The sequence below is a fragment of the Rhipicephalus sanguineus genome, chromosome 3 (genome assembly GCF_013339695.2).
Source record: "Rhipicephalus sanguineus isolate Rsan-2018 chromosome 3, BIME_Rsan_1.4, whole genome shotgun sequence".
NCBI classification, from domain to species: Eukaryota; Metazoa; Arthropoda; class Arachnida; order Ixodida; family Ixodidae; genus Rhipicephalus; species Rhipicephalus sanguineus.
In genome coordinates, this window is record NC_051178.1 from 8,481,787 (window position 1) to 8,496,477 (window position 14,691).

The following is a 14,691-nucleotide window of genomic DNA, read 5'->3' on the forward strand; positions in this document are numbered from 1 at the left end:
CATTGGAAAATCGTAAGTGCACCCAAATATGGTCGTTATAACCGATAGATCGTTATACGTGGGATCGTTATAAGTGGGTTCGACTGTACCTCTTTAACTCGAAGTAGTAAAAACCAGAAAAAATTTCGAGATAAGCAAGTTGCGCAAATTCCACTCAAAAGTCCAGTTCTATCTAAAAACGTTATCACTAATGACCAGTTTCTTAACAGGAGCGCCTAACTAGCTTTTTGTAAAGGTTTTGAAGAAAAATAATGACATACCAGAGCTATCAACCCGCTGTGTTTTTCGGTACTGCCTTTTCCACTGCCTTTTTATTTAGTGCAGAAAGACCGACTAAGGCTGGTCTGCCTCTCAGTAACACTTGAACCCAGCAAAGCTTTCTCGAGTTACTTAACACATCACATGTGGTGATTGTCCACCCTGCTGCACTCAACTTTATTTCGCATCAAGCGAAGCATGTTTCATGTTTCGGCTGATGTCGTCACCCGTTGAGTAGCTGCGACAACACTGCTGCGATCACTGTGTGTGACGCCACGTTGTTTCACTCAAGAAAAGGGTCACACTAGCTGACGTTGTAGGTGAAATATGTGCAGCCCACCGCAAGTCCAGAGAATCCGCCTTATCTGAATGTTGCGACTGCGAGGGGCTCCTCTCGCACAATGCAACCACACAATCAGCGCCGTTTTGATGTCCGGAAATTTCGAGCCTCGAATCTGCTTCTTTGATTAGGGCGAAGTTTCTTTGCAGCATCAGTGACTTGCTTTGCTTTGGTGGCGGTATCCTCACCACATCGCACGGCTGATGAAAAAAACCGCGCGGCATGCCTTGCGTAAATGAAATGCTGAAATCGCATCTCTGATGGTAAACAAAACGACGTGTATGACCCGAGCTATTTTGCAGGGCTTGCCTCTGTGCACGTCTATAGCGTCACATGACGTGACACAGGGTTGCATAACAAAGTTGTTATGCCGCTAGGTTCTGACTTCACATTCTAGAACAGTGTCAGCTTTGTCCTAAGATCAGCAGCCTCACATGAACCTTGCGAAACGTAGGGCATTTTGCCGCTAGTGTTTCATGAAACGGTTCGGCGGCTAAGTTTTTGTTCCACTCTCAGTCAAGATTTCGAAATAACCGAAAGTGGGCATGGAAATACTTTGAGATAAGGGCAATAAATACATTGCACCATGGGAAATCATTCGGTACTGTGGAAAATTTCGACTTAGCCGATTTTTCAAGATATGTGAGTTCGAGTTAACGAGGTATTACTACACAGCTAAATCAGGTATATATAATGTTAGTACTTGTGGCATTGTCAACATGCTAGTATACAAGCTGCATACTGGTGTACTAGTATACAGCTTGCTGTCGGTTTCGTTCAGGCTTGCTGGAAGGTCACATGGTTCAGTGTTTTCAGTTTCCCGACGCCATTTTGGGGTAGGTTCAGAGCAATCACTAACAAATATTACACTTAGGAGCAGCATTTCTCTTTTGCAGTTTGGAGCATTCGGGGTAGCGCTTCCAAATGCGACAACCACGTGCTATGTGCACTCACTGTACACATTTTGTAAACACATCAAGTGTCTGTGCTTTCTTTTTGTCCAAGATTATTACTGTAACAGTTAAAACTTCCCTCATTTTGCAAGTATTTGCAGCAGGGCTGTCCTTAATTGAGCGCGAACCTAGGAGAAGCCCGTTGCATTATCCCCCCTCGCACTAGGCAGGCGAGGCCCTTCTGGCAGATGGAGACTTTTCCCCCTCATTGTGCCCGAGTCTGCCTTCTTGGGGCTTCTGCAGAGATCGCAATGAAATATATTCACCTGTTACCAGTGGGCAACACTGCACCTCCCTGCTGGCAGTGGTTTGTGCAGCCTCATCTGTCTGTGTTGTGGCATCTTGCAGACCCATGGGCACTGCCGATTCTTTTGGCTCAGATGACAATGAACAAATAATCTCAGTTTCATCGTCAATCGTGGTTGCTGCATTGTCTTCCTGCAAGATACACACAGAGCAAGCTTTTAAATATACCTTGGCAAAGATTGTCCCACTTGAGAATGACAATTTTCTAACCATTCGAATGAACACAGACACGTCAAACCTCCAACGCAACAAACTTGAGTAAAACGAAATTTTCAGTAAACTTCTGTTAATATGGTCTCGGTTAAGATGAATTCTCGCATGCACCGAAAAACAAGGGAACGTTTGGTTTTTTTATGGACTTTATGCAAAAACATCTTAAGAGATGAACTGCCTCACGTGTACTTAAAACAAGCTTTCACAGTGAGCACCTATGCTGGCGCACCCCAGGGAAAGCAAGAAGTGAAGAAAGAAAGGCCTCCCCCAAAGTCAGTGGTCATAAAGAGACAAGATGTTTAGGACTGTGACCACCAAGCCACAAGCTGTTGTTGGCCATACACAGTACAAGAGAATGCAAGAGCTAGGGGCCACTTCAGCTATCGTGGCCAGTCTGGACACACGTGTGCTGTGGACAGCAACACGAGGCCACGACTCTGAACTCGCTGCTTACCACTAAAAGGTCTTTTAGTTGCAACCTAAGAGCATCCTACCGACACATAAGCTGCTTCAATTGTTCCTAAGTGTGTGTACCTGTTTTACCATTACCTCCTTGCATTACAAGCCTGTTCCCGCTCCTACTAGGGTCCTAAATAGGACTGTGGTATATGAAAATGAATAAATAAATAAACAAAGCAACAGAGGGGCCATTCCATCAGCAATGTTTTCTGGCCATCATAAATATGTCTGAAAAATTTTCCACGTTTTTGCTAAGTTCAAAAGTCATTTGGGTCGCTTATTTTTGCTGCTGAAAATTTTACCGCCTATTTATGAGTCACAGGGATGTGACTGACCAAAGCTATTTCGATGCAGCTTCTGGAGCTCACTTTGTAGCAGCAAATCAGCCTCTTCGAGCAGTTACGAGTCCCCAGCATAGGCGGAGAGTTTTCATTTTTCCCAGAGGGGGCGGGGGCCCGACTACAGCTCTTCCACATTTCTCTCTCACTTTCCCCATATATATATATATATATATATATATATATATATATATATATATATATATTGTAGCGATGCTGAAGCACAGAGACTTGTCCAACAAACGTATTTATTAAGGGCGAACCTGTGCCCACAACTCTAAGTGACTGCGGTCGTAAAAACTGCGAGTCAGTCGAACACCAAAGAGGCCCTTGCGCTCTCTTCCTCAGAGCGCGTGGCGCATGCGAGCCGGGTCCGACCAGGTGCGCGTGCCACTATGGTCTTTGCGCGGCACGACAATACGGCGCGCATGAGTGTCCTGTGTGCACGGGGATAGGCGCGTTATTTGAATGCGGCCAAGATGTCGCGACATTATTCCCCTCCTCATACGCATCGTCCCGATGCGTCAGACAGTAAAAGGATTTCTGGTGTGCCTCACTCGTTTTCGGATGATCTTTCATAGTAGGGCTTCATGCGGACTATGTGTACCACCTCCGTGGGATTGCGGCATCTTGGGCTCTCGTGTCCAGCGGACTTGGCAAACCAAATGAAATCTCGCTGTGGCAAACCAAATGAAACGCCCATTATTACGTCTCAAAATAAAACCATGATATCGGTTCTTTACACTAACATACGCAGTTATCTTCCAAAACGCGACATCACATCGAACCTTGTGTTATCATCTGGCTGCAATGTACTGGCAGTAACTGAAACATGGCTTACCTCTCAGATTAGTGATGCTGAAGTCATTGCCGACTTACCAAAGTTTAATGTTTATCGGAAAGACCGTGTTGATACGCGTGGTGGTGGTGTGCTTCTAGCAATTGATCGGCAACTGCCATGCTAAGTAATCGATATACCGTCCGTTCTAGAAATGTTACGGCTAGTCGTTTACGCAACCCCACACAAAATTCTTCTTGGTGTCTGTTACAGACCTCCCAATGCTAACTATGATTTCTGCCTTGAACTTAGTACTGCCATCAACAATCTACTAGTGGTGCACCCAAAAGCTGAGATACTTCTCTTCGGGGACTTTAACTTTACCCAAATAGATTGGAACGACGTGACCTCTATTGAACTTTCAGGACAGACAGAAGCGCGTAAATTTGCTGATTTGTGCCTTAACATAAATTTAACCCAACTGGTAACTGAGCCAACTCGTGTAACACCGCAATCTTCCAGCATTCTTGGTTTGATACTCGCGACTAAACCTGAAAGCCTATCCTTTATTCATTACCTTCCAGAAATTAGTGACCATAAAGTTATCCTCGCCACTTTTACACACACCCTGCAAAAACACGAGACGTATAAGAAAACTGTAAGACTCTATGATAAGGGCGACTATGAAAAAATAAATGAAGAACTTCACAATTTCTTTTCCGTATTTGAGGCAACCTATCACGATCACTCAGTTAACCGTTTTTCATGTTATATGCTAGTGGTCACGTGTGCAAAAGAAGGTATATAAGTAGGCTTGGTGAATGAAAATAAACGTTTTTTGTTGTCAGTGTTTCTTGGATGTGAGCGCGAAGAGACACGGACGAAGGGAAGAAGACACACACACAAGCCCGCATCGCTACCCTCGTCACTCAGTTAACGACAATTGGACACGCTTAAAAGACAAGCTAAGGGAGCTGACAGATAAATTTATTCCTAGGGCTTGTTTTAGCGCCAACAGAAACAAGCCCTGGTTTACAAATACTCTAAAGCGTCTTTACCGTACTGCCAGATGCGGGGAAGACCAGGGCGCCTGGGATAGATATTATGCTTCTAAAAACGCCTATATTGCTGCACTACGCCATGCTAAACATACTTTTTACCAGGTTGATCTACCTAATATGCTTATCAATAATCCAAAGCAATTATGGAGGGTGGTGAATGCTGATGACGCTCGGCATCTTGTCATTTCCACTGATTCGGGTGAAACGTTGTCTGACGCCGAATGTGCTGAAGTGTTCAACTCTGCTTTTGCCGCCGTTCTCACATTAGAGCTGGACGCACCACTTTCCTTACCACCAAGCACAATAACTTCTTCTATGCCTAACCTTACTTTCAGCGTATATGGAATTTCATGCATAATCAATAACCTCAAACTTTCGTCATCAGCTGGAATAGACGAAATAAATACAAAGGTATTGAAAAACACCGGTCATGAAGTTTCATGCTATTTATCATTAATTTTTGCACAATCGCTTTCCACATCAGCTATTCCAGATGACTGGAAAACCGGTAAGATTGTTCCAGTCTACAAATCCGGCAATAAAAACTCTCCATTAAACTATCGTCCCATCTCCCTAACCAGCATTCCCTGTAAAATCATGGAACACGTCATCTACTCCCACATCATGGATTTCCTCGATTCTAATAATTTCTTTCATCCTTCACAGCATGGCTTTCGAAAGGGCCTCTCATGCGACACACAACTGGCACTATTCCTGCATGATATACATCTTAACCTCGACATGAACATACAAACTGACACAATTTTCCCGGAATATGCTAAAGCCTTTGACAAGGTACCGCACAAGCGACTGCTACTTAAAGTTTCGAGTCTTAACCTGCAACCTGCTGTCGTCAAATGGGTAACGGAATTTCTTAACAATCGTTCACAGTCTGTCACTGTAAATAATAACCTGTCAAGCCCTGTCCCTGTAACACCCTCAAGGTTCCGTCCTTGCACCAATTTTATTCCTCATATATATCAATGACCTTCCACTGCATGTTACTAGCAATATTAGAATGTTTGCAGATCATTGTGTTATTTATCGCAGTGTACGAACGATAACCGATCAAAAATCTCTACAGGAACACCTCTATAGCATATTAAAATGCTGTGACACCTGGTTAATGTCTCTTAATGCAAAAAAATGTAAAATAATGTCATTTTCTCGAAGCCTAAACCCCCTGGTCTTTCCTTACGAAATAGGCACCATACCACTCGACTTAGTATCATCATATAAATACCTGGGTGTCACTGTATGCAGTGACATATCCTGGCGCACCCACGTCACTAATATCATATCAGCCTCTAACAAAACATTAGGTTTCTTAAAACGTAACCTCCGCCATACTTCACAGCACGTAAAACTAATCGCTTATCAAACACTTGTTCGGTCAAAACTCGAATACGCGTCATCTGTCTGGCATCCACATCAGGCATATCTCACCGAAGCATTAGAGGCGGTTCAAAATCGGGCGGCCAGATTTATTCATTCCGCGTATTCCTATGACATCAGTGTCACGTCACTAAAATCACAAAGCGATCTTTCACCTCTCGCCCATCGTCGCCGTCTCGCCAGCCTATCGCTCTACCACAAATTCTTTTTCAGCTCTCTTCATCAACCACCTTACATTTCACCCGCAGCGCGCACATCTAGCCGCCTAGGTCACTCGCACCAAGTCTCGCGTCCACGTGCACGAACCACTACTTTTTCATCCTCATTCTTTTTTCGAACTGCCTCAGAATGGAACGGCCTTCCCGAGGAAATTGTTGCTACCACCTGCCCGTCTGTGTTTCTAAAGCGTCTGACGGAATATATTGAAACTAACAGTGCGTAATAAAGGTTCCAGTGGTGTACTAACAACACTTTAGAATAACAAATTTATTGCATTGTATACACTTTTGCAAAGGACACTTTTGTATTTGTTATTCATGTAACCACCCCTTATGTAATACCCCCCTGGGAGTCTTTAAGGTATTAAACTGAACTGAACTGAACTTTACTTCGTAAGCGACGTCGCTTACACGATGGAGTACTTTGTAAGAGCCGAAGTATCGGCTGAGAAGCTTTTCAGAGAGTCCACGGCGGCGCACTGGGGTCCATATCCACACTTTGTCACCGGGCTCATAAAGCGCTTCAGTACGTCGCTGGTTGTACCGACTGGAATCGACACGCTGTTGGCGGCATATTCTGTATCTTGCCATCTGTCGTGCTTCCTCAACTCTTTGCAAGAAATCGTCTAGGTCAGATGGATAGCAGGTTTCATCATCTAGTGGCAACATGGCATCCAATGGAGTAGTTACTCTTCGGCCGAATACAAGTTCGAATGGCGCAACTCGAGTTGTTTCTTGAACGGCTGCATTATATGCGAAGGTTACGTAGGGCAATATTTCATCCCACATTTTATGTTCAACATCGACATACAATGAAAGCATGTCAGTTAGAGTTCTGTTCAGGCGTTCCGTTAATCCATTTGTTTGAGGGTGGTATGCCGTAGTTCTTCTACAATCTGTATGTGTCATTCGCATCAGACATTTCATTACGTTAGCAGTAAAAGCTGTTCCACGATCCGTAATAACTGCGATGGGCGCACCATGCCTGAGGACTATGTTGTTGATGAAGAACTTGGCAACTTCGAGATCTGCTGCACTGTACGGAGAATCAGTCTCAGCGTAACGGGTCAGATAGTCTGTGGCTACAACGATCCACTTCTTGCCTGTAGATGATGTCGGAAAAGGTCCTAAGAGATCCATCCCGACTTGTTGGAATGGGGCATCCGGCGGGTTGATTGGCTGGAGAAGGCCTGCTGGTTTCACGGATGGAGTTTTGCGCCTTTGACATTCACGACAAGTTTTGACGTAGTGCCGCACTGATGCTATCAACTTAGGCCAATAGTATTTCCGACGAATTCTAGCGAATGTACGGCTCACACCCAAATGTCCAGATGTCGGTTCGTCGTGAAATGCGTGCAGAATTTCTTCTCGCATAGCTGTAGGTACGACCAGTAAAATCTTTTCGCCGCTGGGCTTGAAGTTCCTCTTGTAAAGTACACTTTCTCGAAGGCAGAACGAAGGGAGCCTTCTGGAGAAAATGCGCGGGACTTGAATGTCGAGTCTCTGGAGGCATTGTATAAGCGACAGCGAATCTGGGTCATCTTGTTGTTGTTGAGCGATTTCCGATGCGTCGACGATGCCTAGGAACGGGAAGTCTTCGTCCTCTGGCACATTTGTGTCGACTGGTGCACGTGACAGGCAGTCGGCATCGCTGTGTTTTCTCCTGGATTTGTACACCACAGTGATATCATACTCCTGCCGCCTAAAGCTCCATCGTGCTAGTCTGCCTGACGGATCCTTGAGATTTGCGAGCCAGCACAGGGAATGGTGGTCACTGACTGCTCTGAATGGTCTACCATAGAGGTAAGGTCGAAATTTACTTATTAGCCAGATGACCGCAAGACACTCTTTTTCGGTGGCAGAGTAGTTTGTCTCAGCTTTCGAGAGCTTGCGGCTGGCATAGGCTAACACTTTCTCTTCACAGTTTCGGCACTGGACTAGGATGGCGCCGAGGCCGACATTACTCGCATCGGTATGAACTTCAATGTCCGCAGTATCATTGAAATGGGCAAGGACTGAAGAAGCTTGTAGGCGTTTCCTTAACTCGTCAAAGGCTTCCTGTTGTTCGATATCCCACATAAAGGGCACGTCGTCTCTTGTTAGATTTGTAAGAGGTTCGGCAATTTTGGAAAAGTTTTCCACAAATCGCCTATAGTACGCGCATAAACCTAAAAAGCGACGTAGTGATTTTTTGTCTCTGGGTGTAGGGAACCTCGTGACAGTGGCTGTTTTTTCGGGATCCGGACGAACGCCTTCAGAACTAACGACGTGTCCAAGGAATCGCAGCTCTTCAAAGCCGAAGTGGCATTTTTCTGGTTTAATTGTCAACTCTGCTGAGCGGATGGCTTCCAATACTATGCGCAGTCGCTCTAGATGTTGGTCAAATGCTGCAGAAAACACGACAACATCATCCAAATACACCAAACATGACTGCCATTTCAATCCCGCGAGGACAGCGTCCATCATTCTCTGAAACGTCGCTGGCGCGGTACACAGGCCAATTGGGAGCGCTTTAAATTCGTAGAGGCCGTCTGGGGTTACGAATGCCGTCTTTACACGGTCCCGCTCATCCACCTCTATCTGCCAATATCCGCTCTTGAGATCCAAGGAGGAGAAAAATTTTGCACATCGCAGCCGATCTAGCGTATCATCGATACGCGGCAGAGGGTATACATCCCGTTTAGTTACGCTGTTCAGTTTTCGATAGTCGACACAGAATCGAAGTGTGTTGTCTTTCTTCTTAACAAGCACTACGGGAGACGCCCATGGGCTGTTGGAAGGCTGGATGACGTCATCTGAAACACCTCCTCGACTTGCTTCTTGACGATTTCTCTTTCCTTTTGTGATACTCGATATGGGTGCTGGCATATTGGTCTTGTAGCGTCTTCTGTTATAATCCTGTGCTTCGCAATAGGTGTGCGTCACACCTTCGAGGAAGGAAAGAAACAGTCAAAGAATTCCTTTATAAGGGAGTATATACGTTTCTTTAGAGTTTCTGGGAGGTTATGGTTGACAGTAACTGATGTGTCGACGTTGCAGGTCCCTGGTAGAGCGGTTGGCATTGTTGTTAAGCTGCATAGTTCGGTCGCCATGCAGAACTCGTGGAAATAGGCGATAGCTGAACCTTGGGCGATGTGCTGACATTCGTTCCCGAAATTAGTAAGTAGGACATCTGCGCGGCCATTGGTTAAGTGTACAAGACCCCGAGCCACGCAAATTCCTTTGTTCAGAAACAGCCCTACATTTCCATCCCCTATTCCTTCGCGGTCATCAAATGCCTCATTCTCCACAAGCACCATTACACTGCATCGTGGCGGCACAGTGACGTCATCATCAACAACGCGCAGAGCAGTAAGGCGTCACTCCACTGATTCCTCCGCAGACATAGCTTATTCCGTCGAAAATGACACACTGGACCTACGCAGGTTAATTATGGCGCCATTAGCTTGTAGAAAATCCATTCCTAGTATGAGCTCCCTTGAACATTCCGGCAACACAATGAAGTCGGCAACGTAAGTTATTTCGAGCCTTGCGGTGCATCTGCCAAGGGGCATAATAACGTGACCACCTGCTGTCCGTATCTGCGATCCACTCCATTTCGTGACAACTTTTTTTAGTTTCTTTGCAATTTTGTGACTTATTACCGAATAATCAGTGCCGGTGTCAACTAAGGCGTTCAGCTCGCATCCGTCTATTTTCAACCGCAAATTTGAAGTAATCTTTGCACTGCTACTCTTATCTGCTGGAAACATAGCCTCATCACCCTGGAACCATGATGGAAAATTTTTGTAACTGTGGTTATCAGCGGCCTCACCTCCACAGGTCACTTGCTTCAGTTTTCCTGGTGTGGACTTGGAGAACGACGCCCAGGCACTCTGGGAGATGTACGTGGGCTGGGTGATCGGTAGCGCATGGGCGACGGTGATCTTGGACGTGACCATCTGCTGTCCGTATCTGCGATCCACTCCATTTCGTCACAACTTTTTTTAGTTTCTTTGCCATTTTGTGACTTATTACCGAATAATCAGCGCCGGTGTCAACGAAGGTGTTCAGCTCACATCCGTCTATTTTCAACCGCAAATTTGAATTAATCTTTGCACTGCTACTCTTATCTGCTGGACACATAGCCTCGTCACCCTGGAACCATGATGGAGGATCTTTGTAACTGTGGTTATCAGCAGCCTCATCTCCACAGGTCGCTTGCTTCAGTTTTCCTGGTGTGGACTTGGAGAACGACGCCCAGGCACTCTGGGAGATGTACGTGGGCTGGGTGATCGGTAGCGCATGGGCGACGGTGATCTTGGCTGATGTTGGCGTGGAGCAAGTGGACTCTGGCGCGTAGACAGGTACTCTTCTATCTCTGCTGGTCGTTCACCGTTTTGCGGGTATGGTGCATACAAGGGAAAGCAATGGAAGCACAAAGGCCTACGCTCGTGGTCACGCCAGACGTCACTTTTCCGGGGCCTTTGTTCCCCACAGCAAGCTGACGGCACTTGTCGTGCTGGGGGCATGTAGGTAGGCGCTGGTTCAGGCGGACGAGTCCCGGTTGTACTGCCGAGCCCGCTGCTCCAGCATTCTTTCGATGGCTGTCGCCTCCGAATGGAACTCAGAAACTGTGTGAGGTGGGTTGCGGATGAGAACAGCGAATAGCTCTTGCTTCACTCCCCACATAAGATGGCGTAGCTTCTTATCTTCGCTCATGTTCATATCCGCACGCTTGAATAGGTGGGTCATGTCCTCGATGTAAATTGCTACACTCTCGTTTGTGAGCTGGTTCCTCGTTTGAAGAGCAGCCTCCACCTTTTCCTTGCAGTCTGTGCGGGCGTAAGTAGACAGCACTTGCCGTCGAAATTCCTCCCATGTAGACAAAGAGGACTCATGGTTCTCAAACCATGTCTTTGCAGTCTTCCAAAGCAAAGTATACGTGACGAAGCTTCTCCCTCTCGTCCCATCCATTCAAGTTTGCCACTCTCTCGAAGAGGTCCAACCAGTCCTCCACGTCTTCGAACGAGTCGCCATGGAATACTGGCGGCTTGTGAAGTTGATTGACTGAGTTCCCCTTGGTGTGAAGTGAAGAGGACTGAACTCAGGCGAGTCACCTCGAAGACGACGGCTGGCCCTCTGGTGCACAGGTGTCAGCTCCACGCGATCGGCTCGCTGGTGGTTGGGGCTAAGCTCTCTTGCGTTCGTGGGGCTTCGATTCATACCCCGCACCTCCACCAGAAATGTAGCGATGCTGAAGCGCAGAGACTAGTCCAACAAACGTATTTATTAAAACTCTAAGTGACTGTGGTAGTAAAAACTGCGAGTCAGTCGAACACCAAAGAGGTCCTCCCGCTCTCTTCCTCAGAAGTCCCGAGCGCGTGGCGCATGCAAGCCGGGTCCGACCAGGTGCGCGTGCCACTATGGTCTTTGCGTGGCGCGACAATACGGCGCGCATGCGTGTCCTGCATGCACGGGGATAGGCGTGTTATTTGAATGCGGCCAAGATGTCGCGGCATTATATATATATATATATATATATATATATATTAGGGGTGTGCGAATATTCGAAATTTCGAATATTTTTTGAATAGTGTTTGCTATTCGATTCGATTCGCACTGAAATTTTACTATTCAAACTATTCGAACTTCTCAAAAACAAATAGAGCCAACGTCCGATTGAAAGTGACCCCTTCAGATTTTCAATATGCTTCACCTCATTACACCCCGATATTGCGGCAAAGCTGCCTTTCAAGGTCCGTTACGGTCGAACTTTGCCAAGACACAGTCAACGTCCGATTGGAAGTGGTCCCTAGATTTTCAATATGCTTCACCTCATCACACCCCGGTATTGCGGCAAAGCTCCCTTTCAAGCTCCGTTACGGTCGCAAATGTATTAACTCAAGAAAACGCTGGTTCCAACATGGAGATGAAAGATGTGGCAGAGGTGGGAGCTCAATTAATGCTGTTTTGGACCTGAAATTTAGGCAGGAAGTCCGAAAAATCGGAAGCCGAAGCCTTTTAGCATCCAAAATTTCAGATGTTCTTAAATATTAATGTCTATGAGGCAGATTTGGAACTCCCGCCTTGAAGGGAGCACATCCTTGTCCGCCACATCAGTTGGGCCTCTACAGAAGTTGAAAGAGGAGAGGCTGAGGAAATGGCATCATTGCCTGTCACGTGTAAAGTGTTGTCGGTAACACTTTGGTTGCACCAAATCATGTACATAAATACAATTCGGCCTCTACACTGCCTCATTCTTGATAAGACAACTATGAAACACCACCCCGCCAGTCTTTCATCAACCTAGCAAAAAGAACACTTTCATGTTGCTATCTCATAAGAATATGCGTAGGAATTCTCTCTAACTTTTTTTTCTGCAATCTCGCTACGAAGTATTAGAAAAATATTCTAGAAATATTCGAAAAATATTCGTTTCGATTCGCACTCACACTTCAATATTCGAATTCGCGTCGCACCCAAAATTTTGCTATTTTATATATATATATATATAATATATATATTGTCAAGACGTTTATTAGCGGGCACTCGGCAACGGCGACAGTAAAAGCGGGGCTGACTCTCTGCACGAGGGGCGTGCTCTCAGAGAAGAGGCGACCCACTAGAAGGCGCTCGAGAGGACGACCCATTACCGACTACGAACGCTTCGCTACAATTACCCCGGGTACGAAAAGGGAGCCGCCTGGCGACCTAGCAGCTTGTCACTATGAGCAGGTCATGGTAGGGCTTCAGGCGCTCCACGTTGACAATGTCGCGCCCTCGACGGCGCATGTCCGAAGATGGTTCGATGGGTTCGATCAGGTAGTTGACCGGGGATGTGCGTTCCACGACATGGTAGGGGCCTTCGTATTTGGGCAGTAGTTTGGAAGAGAGGCCAGTTGCAGTGGTCGGGACCGAGAACCACACGAGCGCTTTAGGGAGGAACGTGGACTCAGAAGTGGCGGTGTCACCGCGAATGCTCTTCTGCCGCTCTTGTTCGTGCGTTGTAAAGGTCTTCGCAAGCTCGCGACATTCTTCAGCAAGCCTGGCTGTGTCTGAAATAGGCGCACATTCAGAGTGATCTGGCTTGTAGGGAAGGATGGTGTCGATTGTGTGCGACGGGTGCCTGCCGTAAAATAAGAAAAATGGTGAGAAACCAGTAGTGCTCTGAGAGGCGGTATTGTAGGCGTACGTGACGAAGGGCAGAATGGCATCCCAAATTGTGTGGTCGGCGTCGACGTACATCGAGAGCATGTCGCCGAGTGTGCGGTTAAAGCGTTCGGTGAGGCCATTCGTCTGCGTGTGGTAAGCAGTAGTTTTGCAGTGAACAACGTTGCACTCTTTGAGAATGGCTTCCACGACTTCCGACAAGAAGACACGGCCTCGATCACTGAGCAGCTCCTGTGGCGGACCGTGACGCAGCATGAATCGGTGGAGCAGGAAGGGGGCCACATCGCGTGCTATAGCCGCAGGGAGGGCGGCAGTTTCAGCGTACCGCGTGAGGTGGCCTACAGCGACGATGACCCAGCGGTTACCAGCGGACGTCAGAGGAAGTGGCCCATACATATCGATGCCAACGCGCCCAAACGGTCGGTCAGGGCAAGGTAGAGGGTGCAGACCTGCCGGCGACAGGTGTGTTGAAGTTTTGCGGCGCTGACAGTCGATGCAGGAGCGAACGAACTTCTGCACGTAGTGGTACATCCCTCGCCAAAAGTACCGTTGGCGAATGCGGTGGTAGGTTTTCGATACCCCAGAGTGTGGACACTGCGGATCAGAGTAGAACGACTCGCATATGTCAGAACGCAGACTGCGGGGTATTACTAGTAGCCACCGGCGGCCGTCGCCGTTGTAATTGCGTCGATGGGGCAGGTCGTCGCGAACGGCGAAATGGTGGGCTTGATGACATAACGCGCGAGTGGATGGTGTGGCCGACGGATCAGTCAGTAAGTCTATCAGTGAGGCAATCCATTGGTCCTTGCGCTGTTCGGTAGCAATGGTGTGAATGTCGATGGAGGAAACGGCAAAGTGAGAAACTGAGCTGTGGGCATTTTTGTCAGGCAAGGGAGAGCGCAACAGGGCGTCGGCGTCAGCATGCTGGCGTCCGTTGCGGTACAGCACGCGGATGTCATAGTCTTGCAGGCGAAGTGCCCAACGGGCGAGACGGCCTGAGGGATCCTGCAACGACGACAACCAGCACAGTTCATGATGGTCGGTGACAACGTCAAATGGGCGACCATACAAATAAGGTCGAAACTTCGCAAGGGCCAGGCATTCTTTCTCTGTGACGGTGTAGTTGGTCTCGGCTTTAGTAAGCGTACGGCTTCCATATGCCACGACATATTCTGGGAACCCAGGTTTGCGCTGCGCAAGGACAGCGCCGAGGCCAACAC

At 47.3% G+C, this 14,691-nt stretch overlaps 1 protein-coding gene across 1 annotated transcript in view; it reads right to left on the reverse strand.

Moving 5' to 3' along the window:
* The window catches only part of LOC125756261 (uncharacterized), a 65,529-nt gene that overhangs the window by 16,711 nt on the left and 34,127 nt on the right, over window positions 1-14,691 (reverse strand). The window contains exon 3 of the mRNA XM_049413136.1: window positions 1,818-1,989. Coding sequence (XP_049269093.1) covers window positions 1,818-1,989 — 172 coding nt within the window. The remainder of the gene's footprint in view (window positions 1-1,817; window positions 1,990-14,691) is intronic.